We start from the raw sequence: 26,046 nt of genomic DNA on the forward strand, positions 1-26,046 counted from the left end.
TATTTAAATCGCGGCTTCATTTCCCTTTGCTGAACAAATAAATCTACATGGCTCCGTTGACGTACCCTAAGAGACCAAGTTTCATCATTTTGGCTTATAGTGTCATTTTCCAGTTACAGCAAGGTATATTTCACATGCAATATAAATTATTTTTCATGTGCAAACACAAATCTGGTTTATTTAAGTGATGCATTGGGGCTACATGCATTATTTGCACATGTTCTATTCCATTCATAAAATCCATGCACCAATTCATTATCTATATGATTTTTTTAGTAAAATCTGTTGAATAGTAAGAGCCTGATCCAGAACCCACAGAAATTGAAGACTCGCATGCAAATCAGATGGGCTTTAGACCAACTTCCCCAGTCTGTCTGAAGTTAGTTGGTCTACTCATAGTAAATGCTGGAGATGGTGTCAAATATCATCTAATCTGTGCAAAAATTTACAAAAACTTTTGCAGTGGATCAGTATATGGAAAGATTTGCCTTATAGCTCATGTATTACATCTTCCAACAAAGCCCAAGAATTATGGGCATTGGTGTGTTCATTAAGTAGTAAAACGTGTAATGATATAACATAGAAATCTAATCCTACTTCAATTTATTTTGAATATGAAAGAATTCTTAATAGCTGCTCTGATAAAAACATAACTTTGCATCATCTATAAAATGAGAAAAGATGCAATGTCAGTGTGACATACTATTGACTTGCAATCGCTCAGTCTTGCTTTTTAGACTACACTCAGATCCACTGATTTTATGGCAATTGTCTGGCCCTTTCTTGTGCTGAATTTTCTCTATATATATGTAAAAAAAACCTTTTCCTGCGGGACAACAGAGTGACATCATCACCTCACTCTGTGACCCGCAGCCCCTTCCCACTCAGCCACCCAGCCTCCTCCCTTCTTCCTCCCTGCTGAACGCAATCTGCACTGCCCCGGCCCATCTCCGCAGGCTGGAGGGGGGCCAAAAGGCCCAGGCTGGCTGTGGGGGAGGAGTGGGGGTGACAGGCTGAGGGTGTAGGGGTAGCAAGAGGCCTGGGCTGAGTGTGGGGGGAGTCAAGAGGCCCAGGCTGGCTGCTGGGGGAGGGAGGAGAGGACAGAGGCCTGGGCTCCACTCCCCAGTGTCTGGGGAAAGGAATGTGAGAAGCCAGGGCTGGTGTGGCACTCCATCCTCAATGGCTGTGGGGAGAGCCGGGCCTGCCTACCCCCATAGAGGGCGAGTGCAGTGAGCAGGGGGCACAGCCCCCTAGTTATTTATAATGAAAACAGAAATTACAGGACTAAAACAACAATCTTATTTGCATTTCCTTGCATTGTTGCTGATAATGATGATTGTTGGATTAATGGAATGGCTTGTTCATTATATTTTTATCAATTTCTATAGTTTCTTGAAAAATTAATAAAGAAAATATTTTAATAAATTAGCTAAGCATGCAGTCAGAAGACAGCTGCAGTCTCAGAACAAGCAAGGAGAGAGCTGTAATAAAATCACTTGCACACGATACGAACTTCCACACTTCACATGCCATACCAGATTCCTCTGGCATCAGGCCAGTCACGTGCCATCCCAGCACATGTTAGCAAAGGAGACACTGGCTTATCAAAGAGGAAGTGGTCCTGAAAGCCAAAATATGAGGGGGGGGGGGGGGGGGAGAGAGAGAGAGAGAGAGAGAGAGAGAGAGAGAGAGAGAGAGAGAGAACAAACTGAATTCAGGGAAGTAATGTGATTCTGTACATTCATCACTGCGAAGAATATCACTGTAATATAATAGTTGCATAAAGCTGAAGTTTCTTGGATGCAGATTGAAAGCACTTTGCTCATGTGTGTTTCTGGGGATGGAGGCTTGGTTGCTACCATTTCTCACTGCTGCTAATGTTTGGCTGGGTGTGATAAGGGAGAATTGTCCAGCTATGCTGAAAGAAGGACAGGAGACAATGGCTATGGTTTAATTAGACTACAACATTTTTCTTAAATGTCTGGGAGTATCTGGCAGATAAAAATGCACCATACAGCTAGTTTCATAATAATTTCAACATATAATAATGTCAATATATCAGCCCTCCACTTTATCCATCCTACTCCCCACTGGTGTTCCCTGTAAGCTCAGGAGAAATTCAAATGCTGCCACAGTTAGATTTTTGTTTCTACTTGTGGTGCACATTCACACATGCCTCGGTACACATAGAATTATTCTGCACATGGATGGAAAAAATTTACACAAAGATGGAAAAGATTAGATGTGATGAGGATCCCATTCAACCTGCTGCCGGGATCTCATCAAATGAGGGGTAAGGTGGGCTGTAATATGGGGAAGGAAGTTGGCTCCCTCCTTTACCAATCATAGGAAGCATGAAGCCCCAGCTGGCTCTCCTTTAATGAATATCTCCATTAAATCCTTATCAGTCTATTTTATCTGATCACTACCCCTTACTTACAGAGTACCTGTCCCACATTTACATGATGAGTTGCAACATCATAGCCTAACTTCTGTTTCATGTTCACCCAACTAAGCACCCCCAAGCCCATTGAGGGAAAGTGAAAAAAACCCGCTTTGCCTTGGCCAATCTAGCAGAGAGAGAAAAATTCCATCCCAGGCTCCTGAGAAAGGAGTGACTAGCACAATGCCTATAGTGGATCTTGACAAAACCTAGTATTTCTCACTTCCATGATTGGTGCTGCTGTGCCTGGTCCAGGTAAAAGAGGGCTTTTCCTGCACCAGAATGGGCCTACATTGTCCCTCTGCCCCTTCGGATCTCCTGCAGGGGATGTGTGTGTGGGGGGAAGGTAGCTTCTGCAAGCTGATCTAATCTGCAGCAGGTCACTCCTTAGCTAGCCCTTAAAAGAGCACACACCTTCTTCCAACAAGCCAGTCAATGGCCCCTACTGTTAAATGTGCGTTCAGTCTCCTCAGAATGTACGGTAGGTACTACCACAAGAAGTAGGAAGGACATCCCACAGGAAGTTAGAATCATAGAACCGCAAGAGTCATCTAGTGTAACCTCCTGCCAAGATGTCAGATGATGACCAAACTCTATAGCTGTCTTCACTGACAAGAGCTACTTGTGGCACCACACATACCAGTCCCAATGTGTCTCCAGAGGCAACATCCAGGGCACCAATCATTGCTGGTGCCATCAGAGCAAAAACCAGTGTGGTGTATCTGTCTGACCTGAATAAGAGCTATTCAGGAGCAATGGCTGGGCACTGCAAGGTGGGGGTGCTGCAAAGAGGCACTGATACTTTTCCTGCTTCCCTCCAATCTTCATCCATGCTTTGGCAGATGTCATGGCCACAAAAAATATCTGTTGCTGGCCACACAATTTGCTAACCATCCAAGACAGATGGCCATCCAGTTTCTACAACTTCCCAAAGCAGACTGTTCCATTGTCCTATGGTTCTTACAGTTAGAAAGCTTTTTCTGAGATTTAATCCCAGTCTGCTATGTAGGAGTATGAACCCATTGCCTACTGTCCTGCCCTCTAACAAAAGCAAACAACTTTTCTCCATCTTTTATTTTAATGGCAGCCTTTCAAGTATCTGAAGGCTGCTATCATGTCCTCTCGCCCACCCATTACCACCCCCTTTCCAAACTAAACATACACAGCACCTTCAGCCTTTGATCATCTTTGTTGCTCACCTCTGGATCCTTCCCATTCTCCATATTCCTTCTATGCATTCAGGGCCAGATTAGACCTTTAGAGGCCCTAAACACTGAAAAGATTATGGTTGCCCCCTCATATGTAAGTCAAAATAAAAACGATACCGTAAAATCTCTCTCTCTTTTTTTTATTTTTTTTGTGTGTGCCCCTGCTTCGCTGGTGCCCTAAGCATGTGCTTAGTCTGCCTATTGGGTATCCAGCCCTGTATGCATTGGTGACCAAAATTGGACACAGTACTCTAGCCGAGCCCTAACCAGCACTGTTAATTTACATTACTGCAAACCACAATGTACAGAGAAATTTCAGATTGGGACTGAAGGGCAGCAAAATGTCTAGTGCTAACCCTGCAAATAAGGTATCTTGTGCATATAGTTTTAGAAATTTCTTCTGAGTAGGATATCATGGGAGAAATTAAAATAGTGTGTAGCTTGATACCTTTCGGTACCACCAACTCATTCTTTTTCTCAAAGGACGATTCTATTTCTGCTTGAATACCCATAGCATTAGGCAGTTTGGGTACATCTACACAGCACTCTAAAATCAAAATAAGATAAGTAATTTGTGCTAGGAAAATTGCGTATCTTATTTCAAAACTATTTCGAAATAGTGAATTATTTTGAAATTTGGTGCTGTGTAGATGTGCCAAATTTAAAAATAAGCTATTTCAAGCCATCCCTTATCCCTTGTGCAAACGAGGTTTACTGGGATGGTAAATAGCACGCCCGTTATTTCAAAAAATATTTCAAAATAATGGTCGGCTTGTGTAGACATAGGGTAGCTATTTGGGATACCTCTGGTATCCCAACATAGATGTGCAGTGTAGACGTACCCTTTGTGATTTATCAGGCTGAAAGACCTAATCTCATTCAACTGATTCTACTCCGTGAACTGTCCCCCCTCCCCATTTTATAAGCAAATAAGCAAATGATTATTCACATTTGTGCTGGAAAGTTATGAACAAGAGAGTGCATTTAGCTCTCAGAGCCTCAATGACCATTGTGTCTATTTGTTATTTTTAAATGACTTATCTACGGTCTGATGCGGGGCTAGGGGTGGGAGGCGGGGAAGGATGTCCAGTATAAATAAAATAATGTAGACAGGACAATAAGCTTTACTCTTTTCTCCACTGAACTAAAAGTGAACCCAGGAATATACAGGGATCCATCTGTTCATGTTACATTGCAGGAGCGGGGCCTTAATACAGTCATTTCTTGATCATACACATTACATGAATGATGAAACTGCATTTCCATTAGACCAGAACACAATCACACCTCTGCTTCTGTTGTGTTTTCCCTTTCTCTTTCCTAATGTGACCCATATCCAGTTCCAGTTTCTCTTGTAGGTACCAGCAGACAGATGGAACTAGCTTGAATCCGTTATGGATGAAATGCTTTTCTCTACTGTCTCATTCCCTTCTATGCTTAAGTTAGCAGAACAACTGATCCTTCCCCAGGGAGCTACTGAACAGAAGAAATCAGTTTTAGCTTGCAGCTAGGGAGAACTGAGTGGATATTAGCAAAAACGTCCCAAATCTATGTTTGAGCACTGGAACAGGTTACTTAGGGAGGTTGAGGAGCTTCAGGGGTAGCCGAGTGTAGCCAGGCAGCCCCCCCATCTCAAACAATCTTGCTTGCCCTCTGAGATGTCTGTATACAGAGCAGAGAAGGAACAATAAGAAGATCAGCATAGCCATTAAGCTTTGATCTGCTTTGACCAGGATATGCAAGTTTCTGACTCTGAGTAACGATTAAGGAAATAAGCTAAGCTCGAGGCTGCAAGAAGTGTCAGGCTGGCACCTATGATGATTCGAACACACACAGTCCCTGGGAGAGGAATTTCCCACTGAGAAAACAATGTCCCGTACTTCCAATTTAATCATCTCAATTCTCTCTTACAAGTGTAAATTAAGTTCACAACTCCCTTGTAAGAACTGGTCTCACAGCAGACAGACCAGCATCAATTGGCATTACAGATAAGAAAGAGAAATACGTGACCCCATGGGTATATAAGATGGGCCCAGCACACACTCACTTTGAGTGTCATTCTACCCTCTACCTGCTGGTCGGGTTAGGTGTTTGACCTCCCGAGGTTCTATGGGGACGCCCACCTCGTATTTTCGTCTTTCCTAGGAATTGAGGGACCGGCCCTGGCCTGACATGCTGGAGTCGAGAGGCACAGAAGGGGGTAAAAATTGTACCTGGATGTGGTCCTCTGTCTTAAGTGTACACATAGAAAGAGTAAGCTGTTACTTGGTACCATTATTTCTATTTTCCTATCTTTATCTTCTTTGTAACCATTTTTAAGATCTATATTTTGCTAGCAGTTAAGAAATAGAACAATAGCCATTGCAACCATATGATTTATAAGCTTCCTCAAATAAACCTGTAACTGTTTAAGTTTTAACCTGACTCCTTCAGTTGCTGTAATAGAACCAAGTACAATTTAAAAGAACTTCAGCCGGTCAGAAAGGGACAGATATAGGGAGCCCTGACTGTTGGCTGACACCGAGTTAATCCGTTACAGAAAAAAAACAACAAATGGTCTGGTAGCACTTTATAGATCAGTGACTCCCAACCTTTTCCCCATGGTGGAACCCCTAAAATAATTTTTCATATCCTGATGAACCCCTACCTATGAAAATGTTTGCTTGGCCAGAAAAAGTTGACAGCAGGGAACGCAATTCAATTAGGCTACATCTACATTAGCATGATCTTGCGCAAATACTCTTTAACGCAAGAGGTCTTGCGTTAAAGTATTTGCATAAGAGATCGTCTTCACTGGCATGTGCCTTTACGCAAGAGATGTGCTTTTGCGCAAGAGCAGCTGTGTAGACACTCTCTTGCGCAAAAAAGCTCCAATGGCCATTTTAGCCATCGGGCTTTCTTGTGCAAGAAATTCACTTGACACTTGAGCTTGTTTCTTTTTGCACAAATGTTGAATTCTTGGCTGAATTTTTGACAAACACACTAGCAGTCCTTCTTCAGACAGCAGATGATTACTTTCTTTGCTTTTAATGTTTGTAAGACATGAGAAAGCTTGTTCACAGAGGTAAGAAGTTGAAAACTGGAGTAAGATGTTCACTGCTTTTGCTGATATCACAGGATACTCCCTTCTTATTGAAATCCAAAACACATCAAGTGGCATTTCACTGCATTTTATCTTCAAAGTTCGATCGCACTGTAGTTCAGTCAATTGTTGTTCTTGCAGACTGAGTAAATGTTGTGAGAACTCAACAAAAGGGTTCCTAACATAGTCATAAATTTCTGATGACAAAGAAGGAAAGTATTGGTCAAGCTTTTCTGTCAGTGATTCTAAATGACTGGTAATTAATGGGATGGCTTCTTTATAATCTGTCTGACTCTGAAACTGAAGTAGGAGTGGAAACATTTCAATATTTCCACTTGAAAGGTGTCTTTTCTAAACCTTGAGTTTATTCTTGAATGCAAGAAGTTCGTTTGTGGAAGTTAGAATGTTTTCTTTTGGGCCCTGCATGGTGGTGTTCAAAGTGTTTAAGTGCTGATAAATATCTGCTAAGTAGGCTAGTTTCAGCAGCCATTTTGTATCTTCAAGAAAGTCAGAAAAACTGGCTTTATTATCTTTGAAGAAAAGCAGTAGTTCCTCTCACAGCTCAAATATCCTTGTTAAAACTTTCCTTCTTGAAAGCCATCTAACATCGGTGTGTAGAAGGAGAGTCATATGGTCTTTTTGCATATTTTCACACAGCTTTGCAAACATGCGTGACTTAAGAGGGCGCTGCTTTATAAAATTGACCATGTTCACAGCTACATCAAGGACTTGTTTTAAATCTTCCCCAATAGTTTTTGAAATAAGAACTTCCTGGTGGAGGAAGCAGTGGGTCATTATGACATCAGGGTTTTTTTTCTTTGATGAGTGTAACAAAGCCTTTTATTGAGCCAACCATTGAGGGAACATCAGCAGTGCAAATTCCAATATACTGGCTCCATGACAAATCACATGATTCCAGATAAGACGACAAGATGTTGAAAATGTCTTGACCTTTGGTCGTTTCTGGCAGCTCTTTACAACAACAAAATTTTTCCATTATTTCACCTTCATTTTCAAATCATACGAATGCCAACAGCTGAGCTTTACTTGTTGGGCTCGTCTACACTGGCCCCTTTTCCGGAAGGGGCATGTTAATTTCAACTATCGTAGTAGGGAAATCCGCGGGGGATTTAAATATCCCCCGCGGCATTTAAATAAAAATGTCCGCCGCTTTTTTCCGGCTTTTAGAAAAGCCGGAAAAGAGCGTCTACACTGGCCCCGATCCTCCGGAAAAAGCGCCCTTTTCCGGAGGCTCTTATTCCTACTTCAAAGTAGGAATAAGAGCCTCCGGAAAAGGGCGCTTTTTCCGGAGGATCGGGGCCAGTGTAGACGCTCTTTTCCGGCTTTTCTAAAAGCCGGAAAAAAGCGGCGGACATTTTTATTTAAATGCCGCGGGGGATATTTAAATCCCCCGCGGATTTCCCTACTACGATAGTTGAAATTAACATGCCCCTTCCGGAAAAGGGGCCAGTGTAGACGTAGCCGTTATGTCTGTTGACTCGTCGACTTGAGAACAAAGTTAGCATTTTTTAGTATTTCAGACAAGACATCTTCAATGTTGTGTGACATGTCTAATAATAATAATAGTATTATTAGAAACAGAAACTTTGTCAATTTTACTTTCAACTTCTTTGCCTATCATTGTACTCACTATTATTTTACAAGCAGGCATTATTAGGCTTTCAGCAAGTGTGACTTTATTTTTTGTGCAACTAACTCAGCTATTAAATAGCTTGCTTCTTGAGCCTTTTCACTGATCGTTACCTTCTTCTCAAAAACTTTACATTGTTTTCCTTGTGAATCCAAAAGTTGTTGAAGTCATCAACTGTTTTATTTGACAAGTGGCCGTGATTAGCAGTGAAGTGTCAATTTAACTTGACTGGGGCCATAGCTATGTTAGTTAGTTCCTCCCCTCCCCCCGCAAACAATGCACAATGGAACGGGGCAAATTTAGTCTCCAGTCTAGGTAAAACCCATGGCCAAGTAACTGTCATTGTAAAGGCGAATTTTTTTTAATATCAGTCACTATTTGGAGAATGGGTACTTAACCACTGAAGGTGCTAACAGCCCCCCCCCCCCCCCAGTGATATCCTTCCTGTTTTAGGAATCTATCTATTGACTTTGATTTTTATCTGCTTAGGTTTAAGTACCCATTCTCCAGATACTTAATGATACTCTGTCTCCCACCTTCTTCCCTTCCTTTTTCTTTCTCTCCTCCTCCCCTTCCCCTCTCCTATTTATTTCAAGTTTTCATATCCCCAAGTCATAACTCCGGTCATCTGAAGAAGTGGGCTGTGCCCTCGAAAACTCATGATACCATCTACATGTTTTGTTAGTCTATAAAGTGCTACCAGGCCATTTGTTGTTTTTTTTTAGGGATGTTGAATCACTGTTATTGGAGATTTTCTAAAATGGTTAGAAGAAACCCTTTCAGGGATAAGCTATGCATACTTAACTCTGCCTCAGCACAGAGGGATAGATTAGACAACCACTTGAAGTCCCTTCAAGACCCGCATTTCTATAGTTTGAGGAAATAAATTCTTAATTCATTCTTTCAGTTTCATGCTGATTTAACAGTTCTTTGGTTTGAATCTGAACGCGATACTAAGTAGGAGCATTAATAGTAGTTACGTTACTTTAACGTAATTTTTGGCTGTTGTTGTTATGGACTAATATTGGATGTGCCACTGTGGCACCCAAGTTATTAATAAATATCTTATAAACCTTTACCTTTTCTCTCTGCTGACATGTCTCCTCCCCTGGTGCCTGCTTCCTCCCAACTCCTCACTCTCCTCTGCTGTACTGATTCCTGCCCTTCTCACTGCCCTCAGTCTTCCTGAGACCTGCCCCCCTCCACCAGCCCTTCTCTCCTCCCTGTGCCCACTCCTCCAGTAGCCCCACTCTGCTCATGTGAGCTACCCCTCCTCATCCCCTCTCCTAACACCTCCCTCTACACACCTGCCCTGCCTCTCTCCTCTGAGGCTGGTCTCTCCCCTGCAGATGCCTGCCCTTCTGCTTCACCCCCAGAATTCCCTGGCACCTGCACCTTCTCTTACTCCTGCACCCTCCTGGTACCTCCCCCTTCCCTCTCTGCCCCTACCTCCTATGTCCTCTTTTTCCCTGATGCCCACCCTCTCACTACCCTCTGCCCCCGTTCCCCTCATACATGACTTGCTCCATCCCCACCTTCCTCATGCCCACCCCTTCTTTCAAGCCTTCTCCCAGCACCTCCCCCTCTCCCCTCTAGCCCCCAATGTCCTTACTCTCTCCTCTCCCAGCATCACTCTGTCCCCCCTCCTGCCTTTTTCCTCATTGTCTGTACTTGCCCCCCTGACATTTGTGTCTCCTCTACCCTGTCCTTTTGGTGCCTTCCCCTCTCCTCCCCCTCTGTACAAGCCCCTTCCTCTCCCAGTCCTTCCCCTTCCTCTACCTTCCACTTTGCGGGGCTGGAGTCTGCGCTCCGTCCCCGGACTCTGAACCCGCAACTCAGCCACATGGAGCAATGCAGCACCCAGCAGTTTTCAAATCCCGGGTCGTGACATTACGTCACGCCTGGGCGTCTCTCTGCCTACCGGTTTGAGCACGCCCACAGGGCAGCAGCAGCCAGCAAGGGGGAGCTCAGTGAAGGTTGCGCACGGCAGGGATGAGACAGGGATGGGGTCGAGGGAGAGACGCTCTGGGGCCAGGGTGGGAGGATGTGTGGGGGAGGCCGGGGCCTGCTCCAGCTCCAAATATTGGCGTAGCATGGGCACCACGAGCCCATACAACTCGCTGCCCATGCCTCTCCTGGCTAGCCAGCTCTCTCTCTCTTTCAGAGGGGGCGGGGGAGTGCCGGCTCCTCACGGAACCCCTAGTTTTGCTTCACAGAACCCCAGGGTTCCCCAGAGCACCAATTGGGAAACACTGCATTAGAGAGAAAGACAGGAATAAAAATAAATGTGTTTAAATTATATACATTAATGAAAATAGTTTAAGTCTTTAGACTACAGTCTGTACTTACATCAATAAGCTGCTGTTGATCCTTCTCAGACATGTTGGTCAGGCTATAATATTTCCCAGCAAGGTCTCCTTTCAGCCCAGCCAAAGCAGTGACCACAACATTTTCTACTTCTCTTCTCTCTGCCCTGGAGCAGGCTGGGGGGAGGCTGAGACCCCGGATACTACGACCAGTACGTACACGTGAGGATAGGACATAGTGTTCATCAAACTGACCTTGGGTAATCTAACCAAAAAAACAAAAACCAACACAGAGCCCTATTTTACATTAATTTTAAAATTTGCTTTTATACATAAGGGATGCCCCTTCGTATGCTCTCTTCAGGCAAATAATCACAACTAATGGGCACTGAGAAATGCAACAAACAGGTGCATCAGCATGTCAGGTTCTAGCACTTTGCATGGAGAACCACAGTGCATTTGCTGACCCTTGGTAGCAGATAGACCAGGTGGGTCCTCTTTAACTCTATCCCAGGTAGATCACATTGTTTCAGTAGCTCCCCGAAAGACAAAGAACTAGGAACATAGGCAGAAGTTGCTTAGAAACAGCCAAGCCTAAGCTGATGCTTATATTTGTTGTTAACTAAGATAACAATAAAGGAAACCCCAGGGAAGGGGTAAATTTAGATCCTGTTTAGTGTGTGTGCTTGTTCTAGGCTCTGTCCTGCAATACTCTGATGCAGCAAAACACTTAAGTGCCAGCGTAACTTGAATAGCCCCATAACACATTGCTAGATTGGGGTCAAAGTAGCAGTCAGACACTACAGTGGTAAGCCCAGTATAAATACCTACACTGAACCAAAGGGAAAAAGTGCTCAGCACTATGTAGCCTTCGGTTAGGAACAGGGCTGAAATGTTACCTGCTTAAATGTGTGGTCAGGGTGGGATTGAACACTGTGTGCAAAGATGCAGAAAAATTGAAGACATCCTAAACCAACCAACGGAACAGCAGAAAAAACAGCAGAGGTCAGTTCAATGGGGTCTTTCCGCAATTTATGAAGGAACAATAATAAACAGTAGCAAGCCCAGGCTACAGCCCAGCAGTAGCAGTGCTTCCAGAAAGGCATTTAAAGTCATCTCTGTCCACGTCCACATAGAGGGAGGGGAAGTGGAATACATACCAGCTCCTGACCAAACTCCTCAAAATGGATGCCTAGCTACCAAAGCATTTAAAATCACTTCTCTTGACTGGTTGAGGGCCAATAAGCTACAATTGTTCTCCACCCAGCCCCCCCATAACTCCACTTCTAAAATTCATTTACTCTGGTCAGTACTAAAATCTTTAGCACATTGACATTTTAAAATTTGGGATCAGCATAAAAATAAATGGAATTTAAGGTTAAAAAACCCCCAAGGAATACTGTTCTGCCTGAACATCGAAGAAGGGAAGTGTCTCATAATATAAATCTAAAATGTCACATAGGGCCTTGCAGAAGACAAATTGGACAGAATCAGACATCATTTAATCTAATATTGTCCTTTTCTGATCGTGCCAAATTATATCTAAAATTTACTTGGGCAGGTGGAAGAAAGTGTTGATAAATTCTGCCATTGGGACATTACAGTTGTGTTAACTTTAATGTTATTTTCTTTGGAGATGAGAACATTTTTGAATGACGAAATACAATAAAGTTTAATGATAGGAATCTAAAGGATTAAGGATTCCAAATTTGGTCCTACCTTGGATGCATCCAGGTCCGTGTGATGCTTCATTACATATGGGTCATAGCCATTATGTCTCACTTTAATAACTGGATCAAAAATCTCAGCAAATACCTGTAGAATTAAAAGTATATTAATCAAGCATTCCTATTTTTAACACCATTTACCTTATCCATTATCATCCATGGTTACTTAGCATGGATTTCTGTCACACTGCAGTAACTGGACAACAGAAAGGCTGATGAGGCTGGTATACTGAGAGGAGGTGGCCTTTTAGCTCAGTCAGGAATGTTCATGCTTTGTGGTCCAGGAGTCCTGGGTTCAGTTCCCAGTGATGAAAAGCTTTTTAAGGGTGTGTGTCACACTCTCAGATAACATCTCATAATTGTACACTCGTATTTCTTCATGAATTTTACGGCTTTGATAGCCAGATTGAGATTTTGAAGCCAAAAAGCTCTCAAAGATTATCAGAAGATACACAGGGCCTGATTCTCCTTACACTTAAACTGAAATAAATCAGAACTCTCCTGAAGTCAGCAAAATTCCATTATCGTCCGTCCTCACTTAAAGTCCAAGATATGTTCCAAAAAACTTGGATTTATAGTCAAACAGCTTAAAGAAGGGAATTTTTTTTCCCGCAGCGGACTTCCATTTGCACAAATTGGGTGTGTGTGTTTTTGTGCAGCTTAAAAGCGGAGAATGAGAGGACTTAAAATGCATCTATTCCTACAAGCGTCAATGACTTTAGCGTAGAATGAATGTGTACCGGAGAGACTTATAGCGGTGACGCCTTGTAGTCAAAATCAAGCTCTCACTTGTTTGCATTATAGTAGCACCTAGTAGTTCCAGTGAAGACTGAAGTCTTAGGCAACATACACAAACATACAAAGACAGAATCCCTGCTTCAAAGAGATCCCACTTTATTAAAGTCAGATAAAGGACGTGTGGTAAAACTGAGGCACAAAGTGATTTGCACAGTAGGTCAATGGCAGAGCTAGTAATGGAACCCACATGTTCTGAGTCCCAATCCAATCAAGGGTTCTATCCATGAACTTTCATTGCCTCTGTGACTTGTAGGGCTTTGATAACACATTCACCATATATCAAGAGTGAGATCAGCAGGACGGACAGAGGAGGACTTAACGAGGAGATGGAACCAGGGGCTAGTGCAGGAATGCTGGGAAATTAGGAGTGAAATAAGGGTGAATAGACTTGGCTCTCATCCTTTCTCTGATGGGATGGTTAACTTTAGCTGCAATATGTTTTCTCCCTCCTCCTTTGAGTAGAGAATTGGAGCTCTTTTGGGTTTTTTTGGTTTGTCTGGATGCAAAGAAATGATTTTTGTATAGTTTTGATATGGCATGTGTGCATATTGGTGATGGAGACTAAATGTACACTCTCTGCAGAGGAGGGTCAGTCACAGCTCCAAGCTCAGTGAAACAGAATCACCTGTATCATAACCCCACCTTTAGCAGCACAGCATATGGGGTGCTGGCTGTTGCTATATAGAGAACAAATTAAAAAAAAAGTTAGTGAAATATAGGAAGGGGTCAAATATTCTGGAAAGGTATCAGAACTATAAGCCAGTTCTTTCCAATTCTTATTTTGGAAATTTAAAAACCGTCTTTATCTAACCTAATCTTATGCTGCTATTTTTGGTATTTGTCATGCTCCTAAAGCTCTATGACTAGCTGTCAAGCATCCCACATGTTTCAGAAGAAAATTTCTGCTTGCTTCTACCATGTTTATTTTTAACAATATAATTTCCACATCATTTCAGTTTGGTGACATGTCTCCACAGTCCTGCCACAAACTGAATTTAACAGCAGGAGTGAGTGCAGCTATTGCAAGCAAATAAAACATTATTCCTGTGAGCCCACACTCCATTACCCTTGATAACATCATAGATGGCTGTTTTAATGATGTTTCCTGTTTATTATACCTCCTGCTGAGAAAATACCAGTGTTACCCATATGGTTTGTGGTTATACACACTCTGGTGTGCTATTTACCTTAAATGTGCACTTCTCATGAAAGATCTGTGCTATCCTAACAAGCTCTCCTGAAGTATAATGTACAAGCTAAACATTATATAATAATAAAAATGCTTCACCTCATAAGACTCTTCATCACCAGCAACCATGCCCACAGTTTTAATGAAAGGATGGCCAGGATTGTCAACACCAGTTTGGATACACTGGTCCAACGTGTAACCATTTGGAGTCATCTTGTCCCTTAGTTTAGCATATATTGCTGGAGTGAGACAGTCAGCCATGCAGTTGTTATGTTTGCGGAGGTCAGGATAGTCTGCGCTGAGGAGTGAAAAAAGACAAATGCATTTAACAAGGTATCTTAATCTGTAAATCTTGGTTCTTTTTGCCAGGTTATGAACATATCAGAGGGAGCAAGGACAGAAAGAGTGGTTATTTGGTCAACTTGTTTCCCTATTGTAAACCAGAATTATACTGCATAAGGAGGCTTGAAGTAAACAACAGAGTTTAAAAGCACACTTGGTTCTTGGCTCAAGTATGACATTAAAATTTAGAAAGGAAACAAAGGCATGCATACGCTTATCTACATCCCTCTCTCACCAGTCTGCACTGGCTGCCAGTTATGTTAGCAGTTCATAACGATATTTGCGATGAAAACATGTACAGTTGGGAAGGACATGAACAATGTTCTGATTTAATTTGATTGTGGTTTTGATAAAACTTGAGGTACAAGTAAAGCTATTGGGCCAGATCCCCAGCTAGTATAAGTTAGTGTAACTCTGTGGACGTCTGTGAGGCTACTCTGATTTATACAAGCAGAAAATCTAGCACTTGTATGATAATTATGAGTTTTTTAAATCATCTTATTAAAAAAAGTCACATGGCATTATAAGCTTTAGGTAATTATAATCTATAGGTAAGTATAGGCAAAGGAGTAAGAACATAAGAACAGCCACACTGGGTCAGACCAAGAGTCCATCTCTAGCCCAATATCCGGTCTTCCAACAGTGGCCAATGCCAGGTGCCCCACAGGAAATGAACAGAACAGGTACTCATCAAGCGATCCCTCCCTGTCACCCATTCCCAGCTTCTGACAAACAGAAGCTAGGCACACCCATTCCTATGCACTATGGCTAATAAGTATTGATAGATCTAACCTTCATGAATTTATCTAGTTCTTTTTTGAAGCCTGTTGAAGTCCTGGTCTTCACAACATCCTCTGGCAAGGAATTCCACAGGTTGACTGTGCATTGTGTGAAAAAATAATTCCTTTGGCTTGTTTGAAATCTGCTACCTATTAATTTCATTTTGTGATCCCTAGTCCTTGTGTTATAAGGAAAAGTTATTTACTTGTTCCTATTTATTTTCTCCACACCAGTCATGATTTTATAGACCTCTATCATATTCCCCCTTAGACTCCTCTTTTCTAAGCTGAAAAGTCCCAGTTTTATTAATATCTCCTCATATGGCAGTCATTCCAAACCCCTCTAATCATGTATGTTGCCCTTTCTTGAACTTTTTCCAGTGCCAAGATATCTTTCTTGAGCTGCTAAGGTGATCACATCTGTATGCAGTTTTCAAAATGTGGACATACCATGGATTTATAGAGGCAATAAAATATTTGTCGTCTTATTCTCTGTCCCCTTTTAATGATTCCTAACATTCTGTTTGCTTTTTTGACTGCTGCTGCACATTAAGTGGATGTTTTCAGAGAACTGTCTACAATGACTTCAAGATCTCTCTCGAGTGGTAACAACTAATTTAGTTCCCATCATATTGTATGTATAGTTGGGATTATGTTTTCAAATATACATTACTTTGCATTTATCAACATTGAAATTCATGTGTCATTTTGTTGCCCAGGCACCTAGTTTTGTGAGATCCTTTTGAAGCTCTTCACAGTCTGCTTTGGACTTAACTATCTAGAGCAGTTTAGTATCATCTGCAACATTTCAGGCAGAGCAGTTGTGTCTCTTCCATGTGTTTATTATATCCAACAGTAGTAAGGCAGAGAGAGATCCCACTGACTCAGTGAGAGGGACAGGAAGTATGAAAGGTGGGTGGCAGTGGCTGGAGCAGGCAGATGCTTCCTGCTTGCTCCTGAGTTGGGAGACTGCTGCTGGGCCCAGGGGAGCTATGGACTGGCCAAAGTTGCTGGAGACTTACACCAACCTGACGGTGGAGGAGTTGCCGGAACTATCTTGGACCTTCTACCTGGATGATCTTGACAACCCGCTACAGGACGAGGTAGAACCCAAGAGGGAAGTACGAAGTGGCCCATGGGCAGACAACAGTTTGCCTGCAGCACAGGTCAGTGTGTTGCGGTCAGGATCCCTGCTTACCCAGTGGCAAATCCCACTGCCATTGTTAAAGCCCTGGGTTGGGGTGCTAGTGGGTGGGCCTATGCCTCCTTGCCACTCCAACCCTGGGTGGCAGTCTCCCCCTCTTGAGGCCAAGGATCCAGTGCTTATTGGCCATCTGCTGGAGGCAGGACACCTGAATCCTTTGTTGTTTGGCCCTGAAAAAAGGCCCAAATAATAGACTCTGCTGAGGGCCTGGGCTAACCCACTGCCTCTTGATGTTTGATCCTGAAAACAGGCCCAAGCTATAGATTCATTGCCATGTCCTGCCTGAGGGTCCGGGCTACTTAACTACATTTGCTGCTTGGCCCAGAACTCAGGGCCCACTGTACACTGATTGCCCCACCCATACTAAAGGTCAAGCCTACTGAACTGTGTTTGTTGCTCAGTCCCTGACTACCAGCCTGAGTTGTAGACTCCTGCCATGCTGCTAATTCCCCACAACATGCACCGCCCCAAAATGTAGCGAGGTGGTCTGGCCTCCCAAAGACCCAGAGTGGGAAGAACCCTACTACTGAACCACTATGTCAGCACCACATCATTTGTACATTTAAAAAAAACCAAAAACAAAAACAAAAAACCACACACCTTCCCTTTGGTAGAGTTTACAATGATAGCTGCCTGAGCCAACAGTTAATCCTAGGAATTAGATGACTGATAAGTTTATGAGAACCAACCCAAACCCTTGCCTGAAATTTGAATCAAAACTGAACTTTATTTGGGGCTTGACAATCATGTATGTGGCTGGTGGTTTTTATTTTGTTTTACATTTTCACCCAGCCACACTTCTTGGTTTTGTTCATGCCATTTTGAATTTCTTTAAAACCAGGGTTACTAGAGAGAGATCCTGTTATCAGATTTTCAGCTTATTAGGATCCTCCCATCCTGAGCTCCTCCTTATCTACATGCATAAGTGTCATATTTGGACCATGGTGACTTCAGCAGCTACATGGAGTGGGTGCTGCTCAGCTTAAGGTATGACCCAGAAACCTTACCTTGGAGGAAAGAGTTTTCGTCTTTCATGAGATTCTGCTCTTACATTCTGATGATTCAATAGGTATCCAGTGGTTAAGGCCCCTGTGCTAACTGTTGCAAAGAGCACAGCAGTTCTCCGGCCGGCCAGGAGACGAGAAAATGCACTAGTCATTCTTCTGCGTTAAGACTTCTAGAAGGTAAAACACTCTATATGAGAAACCATATTTGATGGGTCTTTTAACTTAAAACTCTATATACTGAATGCAGCAAATAAATCCTCACTTTCACAACAGGAACATATAGTAATTCGATAAAAAGGCATTTTTAAAATTATTCTTTATGTGTATTGCAGTAGTGCCTAAAGGCAGGACTGGCAGCATTTACTTTATTTCTGTTTATAAACCTTTGAGTTTGACTTGAAAAACCATTGAATCTTTTAAGGGCAGTATTGAACACAACATTCTAAACCCAACACTTTCTCGTGCGTATTAACTGTTTTGAGGCTTTTAGGGTCATAATTCAATTCTGTAGTTGAATAGTTTGCTTTGTAGCAGTAATAAAGTTACATAGCAATATCTTTATTGACACATGGGAAGATTATAATGTCCAAGTTAGACATAGCAGACAAAACATTGCAAATAATATGTAACCAAAACTGAGTTTGAAATATCAATGAGGTTTAGCTTCTGTTTGAAATTTTATTAAATATTATCATCATTTGTTACACTGTATAAACAGAGCTTTAAAATGTCTTGTGACAGAAGACTTTGATACACAATATAAACCAGGCACTACGACATAGGTGCCTGTTTTCAGCAAAAAATGCTAAAGCCTGACCCTGCAATTTCTTACTCAGGTAAATATTCCCACAGAAATCGATCTGATGACCAGGGAAATTAGAATTACCCAAATAACTACCATAAGGACATACACACTGGGTCTGTAATGCTGACACACCCATGTAACCAGAAACAGCTGAATTAAAATCAGTTCTCCCAAAATTATTTACAACTTGTTAGAAGTATTTCTTTACAAGGACAGATGTTCATCTGACAAAATCCACAAACATCCTTCATAGTTTTACTTAAGAACTGCCAAATAAATCCCACAGCTGGATCCTGGATCCCAGTAGGGCTGCTTTGCACTTCACTCATGGCATACAGCAACCTTAAACCTGTCTTATCTGGTAAGTGCCTTGAGCTGTTCTACTGAAACAGGATCAAAGGAAATCATAGATGGTCTAAATCTCCTTATCCCCATATGTGTTAAGCCAACCACAGCTGGGTCAGATCCAAGGAAGTGCCTAGGTGCACTGTATAAATAGTTAACATATAAATTGGTAGTAACCAGTGAGCTGAGATCTGAGAAGTCTTTTATCCTATGAAAGAAACAATTGAGAATTTTTTTTCCTCACCCTTACTTTTTCCTCTCATTTGATCTCCAAACAAGGCTATTTACAGAGGTTATTTATTCCTGGATTACAAAAGGAACTGTAAGAAATAAAGTAGACTTGTAAGTGATGCTTAACTTTCTCTCATCCTGAGATTTTGTGAGTTGTCTTAAGTTTTGTAAAAACAGCCCTGTGGCTAAACTAGGATAAAATGAATCTCAATTACTTAGCTGGCTCACATCCTTCATACCAACCTCCTTAGATACCTCAGAAGGTAGAGTGACTTGCTCAAGCCACACGATAAATCCACAGCAAAACCCACATTAGAACCCAGGATGAATTCCTGAGTCATACTTGGTCTAATTCCTCCAGAGTCTGCTGCCTCTCGAGCAATGAAGTCTTTTACGTCATCAAGAAAGGAACCCGCCTGAATCTCATTTGCATTTTCACTGATCTGACAGTTCAAAGAAGTCTGGATCCCCTCCTCCCAGAGACACAGTCCTGCTTTTGGCCTCAGCTCTGGGGGTGGGTTGGACAGGGATAAGTGGGCTGACTATCAGTATCTTCTCTATTAAAAATGTTCCAGCACCACTGCTAAAAGTGAGTGCAAGTCTAATTTGGTCCCACTTCAAGGTCCCTTTGCACAGAGGGAGTGGTATAGCACAGCCTAAGTGTGAATGAGAATCAGGTCCAAAAGGCAGCACCTCAGTATACTTTTTAGAAGCTCACCCAGAGGTCTATTATTAATTGTGTCTCATCAAAAAGCTGAGAGTTGCACAAGATACAATGGTGGCACCAGAGGGCTGGCAATCTATAAGGCAGACTATGAACATGACATGTGCTATGCTACTCATAAGAGGGAAATAACATGAATAATATTTGCAGTGGATTTATTTGTAATTGTGGGACTCAGAGAAGGTTGCAGGGTGAAATCCAGGCCTGGCAAAGCTCCCACCAACTTCAGGACAGGATTTCATTCCAAGAGTTTGGATGGGTGAGAGTCTGACAAATCTGGCTTGGAGGGTGCTATGTCTCTATGAAGCAGGTTGGAAGGACAACAATCTTTCACAAATCTTCCTTATGTGCAATCCTTCCATTGCCCTTTCAGTATTCTCAAGGATGTATTTATTGGGTTTAATAATTTTTAATGCTTTTTTATTTCGGGGAGGTAAAGAGGTTCTCAAAACACCTCCGAACATCTTTTCTGTAAAAACAATGCTTTAATTTCTGAACACCACTCTGAAGTCCTAGAGTTAATCAGATCATGGTCAAGAACCTCGCTTCCCTTTCCATTCATGTCTAATGAACATTGTGACCTTGAATGCTTGTCATTTCACTGTGCTTGAAACTTTCCAGTAGATTTCACTATCTTTCTGTTTAGTTTTTGACTTTGCATGATTCTTGCATACTTCTTTACAGTTTTGAAGGCAGATTTTTTCTTATATCCTGTGTCTAGTTCTAATAGTTTGATACCAACTTCTTAGTAATTGCACACTTAGTAGAACCAAAGGCCTTTTATTTCTAATAAAAGTCTTTTCTGTCTTCTCTGCTTTCTAAGAACGCATATGATATACTGGCTGAAAAAATATTCAATATTTTGTTCATTGCTCAATGGTGAAAAATTGCCTCAAAACAAAGTACTGGTTAAGAGATGACATTTAAAGAGCATCATTTTGACATGATCAGTCATAAGGAACTGATCAGAGAGTAGTTATTAACGGCTCACCGTCATGAAGAAGGGCGTAACAAGTGGGGTTCCACAGGGGCTTATTTTGGGACCCATTCTGTTCAATATCTTCAACAAGGATTTAGATACAGGCAGTCCCCGACTTACGCGGATCTGACTTACAGGGTCCCTCCGCCTGTGTGGCTTTGCTCGGGTCTCCCTGGTCTGCTGGGGGGACTTCCCCCAGCACCCCAGGGAGACAGGAGCAAAGCCGCACGGGCAGCAGGGTTCCTCCGCCTGTGCGGCTTTGCTCGGGTCTCCCTGGTGTGCTGGGGGGGGGACTCCCCCCAGCATCCCAGGGAGACAGGAGCAAAGCCGCACGGGCAGCAGGGTCCCTTCACCTGTGCGGCTTTGCTCGGGTCTCCCTGGTCTGCTGGGGGGGGGGGAGGAAGGGGCGCAGCTAGTGTGCCCCCCCCCCAGCAGACCAGGCTTTTGTTGCGGGACGCCTCGGGTAGAGCAGCTGGGGTGCTGCCAGGTTGGTCCTGTGGGAACCTACCGGGCAGCGCCCCAGCTGTTCTGTCCCAGGCTCCAGATTCAGCAACTGTTGAAACTGATCAGGCTGATTCCAGGAAGCTGGGGGCAGAGCAACTCTGCCTCCGGCTTCCTGTAGTCAGCCCCTGGTCAGTTTCAGTGGCAGCAGCTGAATCTGGAGCCAGTTCCGACTTACATACAAATTCAACTTAAGAACAAACCTATAGTCCCTATATTGTACGTAACCCGGGGACTGCCTGTACTGGCATAAAGAGTACGCTTATTAAGTTTGCAAATGATACGAACCTGGGAGGGATTGCAAGTGCTTTGGAGGATAGTGTCATAATTCAAAATGATCTGGACAAACTGGAGAAATGTTCTGAAGTAAACAGGATGAAGTTTAACAGGGAGAAATACAAAGTACTCCACTTAGGATGGAACAATTAGTTTCATACATACAGAATGGGAAGAGACTGTCTAGAAAGGAATACTGCTGAAAGGAAGTTAGGGGTCATAGTGGATGACAAGTTAAATATGAATCAACAGTGTGACACTGTAGCAAAAAAAGCAAACATGATTCTGGGATGCATTAACAGAAGTGTTGTGAGCAAGACACAAGAAGTCATTCTTCTGCTCTACCCTGTGCTGATTAGACCTCAACTTGTATTGTGTCCAGTTCTGAGCACCACATTTCAAGAAAGATGTGGAAAAATTGGAGAAGGTCCAGAAGAGCTACAGAAATTATTAAAGATCTAGAGAACATGACCTATGAAGACTGAAAGAATTGTGCTTGTTTAGTTTAGAAAAGAGAAGACTGAGAGGGACATTATAGCAGTTTTCAAGTATCTAAAAGGGTGTTACAAGGAAGAGTAAGAAAAATTGTTCTCCTTGGCCTCTGAGGGTAGGACAAGAAGCAATGGGTTTAAATTTCAGCAAGGGAAGTTTGATGTTCCTTGTGTTGTAAGATGAGGGCCTGAAACATGAGCCCATGTATTACAGGGTTGCTAGGAGGCCTAAGGCCTAAGCCACAGTGGTCAAGACTTTGCTAATATAAAGCAAAGTTAAGCTGTGAGAAAGAGGAAGGCCCTACTCACAGAAGCTGGCATGACCAGGGTTAATGGTGTAAAATACTAATTGGTACTAGGCACAGGCTGGAAGCACATTCCAGAATACCTCCTAGAGAAACATGCTCTCCCCACAGAAAACAGGGACATACCTACCCAGGTTCAGGACAGGGTCTAACCTGACAGCATGATAGACAGTGATCAAACCTGCACATAAAGGGTAATGGATGGTATCTGAGTAATGTCAGAGGGTGCAAGCCGATATGTCAGGAGTGATGTGTAACTTGTTTGTATCTATGTATAAAAATGTACCTTCAGGGAGTAGTCTTTCCCAACCTAGGGGTCAATGATGAATCCCATGCTACTAACTGAGTCAAGTCCATTGTCACGGGCACACATTCTTAGCCTGACTGTAGACATCTGATCCGGACAAGCTATTACAGTAAACTTCAGATAATCCGGCACCTTTAGGACCCAGGGGGTGCTGGATTTTCAGATATGCCAGACTATCCTGGAATCAGCAGCTGGTCAGTTTCAGCAGCGGCTGAATCAGGGAAGCCAGGCACAGAGCAGCTCCAATTGTCCGGCTGCCCGGAGCACCACAGGTTCCTGATGGTGTTGGACCATCAGGAGTGCTGGAGCATTGGATGTTGGACCAATGGAGTTTTACTGTACTGTGCTTCTTTTACAATAAGTGTGGCCAGGGCCTTCGATCCATAGCTGATTTTGTGGTCTTTGGGGGCTCTCTTGGAGTCTGCTGTACTGGCTATTTGTGCAGAGCTAGTACAATATACAGAGGGGACAAGCATGCAGCTGAATGGTTAACATAATTGGCTAGAACAAGAGACCTGTCAGGATGCCACATCAGTGACTTTTGACCTACGCCTTGTATGTTTAGAGAACAGAAGATGACAAAATAATTGCAGTCCTTCAGGAATAACCAGGATATTGTCCATGCTGGCTACAGAATATTCCAGCAGTACCAGGTAATGATAATGACGTTAGACAGGCCATCGTATTGAGCTATCTCACATGATTTCTGCTGGCAAGGATGCACTATGCTGATAGCTGTTTTCACATTCCATTAATTCCTTATATTAATAGGATGTGACACAGAAATCATATGTTTTGTTTCAGCAGCAATTGCTTGATGGCATGTTTTTCCACCTTGAAGTCCTTTCCAGAGAAGTAGTGTGCACAACCAACAATATCAAGACTACATTAAGAAGGTCACTATTTACAGTAATATGGCATTGCTAACATGTTGCGGTTTTGTTTGCAAACCAATCATAATGTGTACTAAGTGGTTCAGCTATAGAAACAGTGGACATATGTAATTACATTTAAAATCCTTGTGTAAGAGTGGGAAATATCAAAGATGCTCACCACTGTAACATTTAACATCAAGAAGGGGAATGATACCAAAAAAAAAAGGAAGCTAGTTAGATGGAAATTAAAAGGACAGAGTGTAAACTATTGATTGAAAACTATACTAAGGAAAAGAATTATCAGATACCTAGATGATCTGTTGGAAGAGAGTCAACACACCCTCTGGAATGTGATTCTAACCTGTGCCTATTACCAATTAGTATTTTACACCATTAACCCTACTCATGACAGTATGGTCGGTCTTATATTCTAAGCTACACATACAAAATCAATTGAATACTTAGACACTAGACAGGAATTGTGTGTTTGTGTCATATGTCTGAAGTAATTCACTTCTGTAATATATCTAACCATATTCAAAAAGCTCAAGCTAGCATGCACTGTACTTTTGATAGCTCTTTAACTCCTATTTCAATGCACTTTTTCTTGTCATTAATTTTACAACATTATCAGATGTGAAAGCAGGTGATCTTCTGAGTAGTTGAACACCCCTATTCAGGACAGTGAAACACATCATAGGCTGCGTCTAGACTACATGGCTCCATCGATGGAGCCATGTAGATTAGACAGATAGGAAAAGGCAAATGAAGCCACGATTTAAATGATCGCGGCTTCATTTAAATTTACATGGCTGCCGCGCTGAGCCGACAAACAGCTGATCAGCTGTTTGTCCGCTCAGCGTGCTAGTCTGGACGCTTCCTCCTTTGCCAAAAAAACAAATCTACATGGCTCCGTCGACAGAGCCATGTAGTCTAGACATACCCATAGGCTTTGCCCCATAAACAGAAGAGACTTTTTAAAAAAACATTGGTGTAGATGTCACACAAACACACTAATTTTCTCTATATTTTAGAGATTGTGAGCTCGTTTGTTCAAGAACTCCTTGAACTCCTTCTAAACAGTAAGACCTAGGATCTGGCAGGCAGTTTCCTCTTATCCTAACAAAGCATGGTCAGGGTTTAGGGTTGCCAGATGGTTTAAAAAAAATACTGAACTTCTTCCCCCCCCCCCCCCCCCAAAAAAAAAAAAACACTCCAGGAAAAAGTTTGTTGAGAGAAAAAAAAAAAACCACCACTACCACCATGGCCCCTTTAAAAAAAAACATGTTGTGAGGCTTTTTGGCCCACCATATTGCCTCCCTGCGCTGCCAGATTGACTCTGTATTGATCCAGAAACCCTGGGATTTTTGCCTCCGAGCCAGGAAAAAAATATCAGAAAGTACCAGACATTTTCGATGTCCGATATTTTCTGAATTTTTTTTACCGGACACCTGGCAACCCTATCTGGGTTTGGTTGTGCTAGGAATTTGATTGTTTTCCAGAGCATGGAAAGGGAGAGGGCTGTTCAGAGGGATGCAATACTGCACATTGACCCTTGGGGGTAGTGAGCATGGAAAGATAGTTGTACTGCAGAGTAACCACTGGGGTCAGCCATACTAGAAAGTGAGTGGCCAGCTGGGGCTCGCCATCTTGCCAGCCACTAGCCCAGGAAAGTGGCTTCTCTGCCCCAAAGCCCAACCATTGGCCCCAGTGCCAGACTGATGGAGAGGAAAAGCCCTGCCAGTCCCACTGCTGCAGCCCCTGCTGAGAGCACCAACGCCCCTGCAACCCCCATGCAGGGATCACAGCCCACCCTTCCCAGCACTGCCAGATCATCTGTGTGACTGCACCCAGCTGGCCTGCATGCCCTTCCCGTTCCCAGTCCAGTTCCAGGGAACACAAGTGGGAGGCCTCTGTTGTGTCCTCCAATCCCCAGGCTGGGCAACACCACATACATCTTCTAGTTAGAAAATATAATAAACTTTCTGTTGGGAAGATTGATGTGCTGCTCGTCAACTCTCTTTTCTTCTAAAAAGCACGGGTGACTCCTCTCTTATATACAACACATGTCTAGCAAAATGCCAAATGCACAGCCACAGTTTCAGCTACTAGGCAATGCTGCCTATCTGATTATCATTCTCTTGTTCCTCCCTCTCTTGTTGAAGCAGCTCAGCAGTCCTTTCTCCTGTTGCAAAGATCTAATAGGTTGATCGGGTCTATAACATTGATCAAGAGCAGTGTTCCTTCTAAGGTGCATGGCAATCAGCCCTGCCCAGTCAGAGGCTCAGTGCAAAGAGCTGACTGATTAATCACCTGTGAAACTGTGCTGCTGCGCAGCTTAGAGGGAACACTGATCAAGAGACCAAACTGTTCCCCCCGGAAGCCAAGTTTTGTGTAAGTGGGATTGTTTTCCTGCTAGAATGTAGACAAAGATACTCCCTGTTATCACAGTATCTTCCTTTTTGGCAGCG

The 26,046-nt window shown here is 42.8% G+C and overlaps 1 protein-coding gene across 2 annotated transcripts in view; it reads right to left on the bottom strand.

Annotated features, from left to right (window-relative positions):
- Positions 1-26,046, bottom strand: part of CKMT2 (creatine kinase, mitochondrial 2) — a 46,389-nt gene that overhangs the window by 10,412 nt on the left and 9,931 nt on the right. For both annotated transcript variants that reach the window (XM_075932209.2, XM_075932210.2), the window contains 5 exons: positions 17,737-17,906; positions 14,504-14,702; positions 12,410-12,505; positions 10,734-10,955; positions 1,536-1,621 (listed from right to left, as the gene is read on the bottom strand). In XM_075932209.2, coding sequence (XP_075788324.1) covers positions 1,536-1,621; positions 10,734-10,955; positions 12,410-12,505; positions 14,504-14,702; positions 17,737-17,888 — 755 coding nt within the window. In that variant the 5' untranslated portion in view covers positions 17,889-17,906. The remainder of the gene's footprint in view (positions 1-1,535; positions 1,622-10,733; positions 10,956-12,409; positions 12,506-14,503; positions 14,703-17,736; positions 17,907-26,046) is intronic.

This window comes from Pelodiscus sinensis, chromosome 6 (genome assembly GCF_052426305.1).
Source record: "Pelodiscus sinensis isolate ZL-2025 chromosome 6, ASM5242630v1, whole genome shotgun sequence".
NCBI classification, from domain to species: Eukaryota; Metazoa; Chordata; order Testudines; family Trionychidae; genus Pelodiscus; species Pelodiscus sinensis.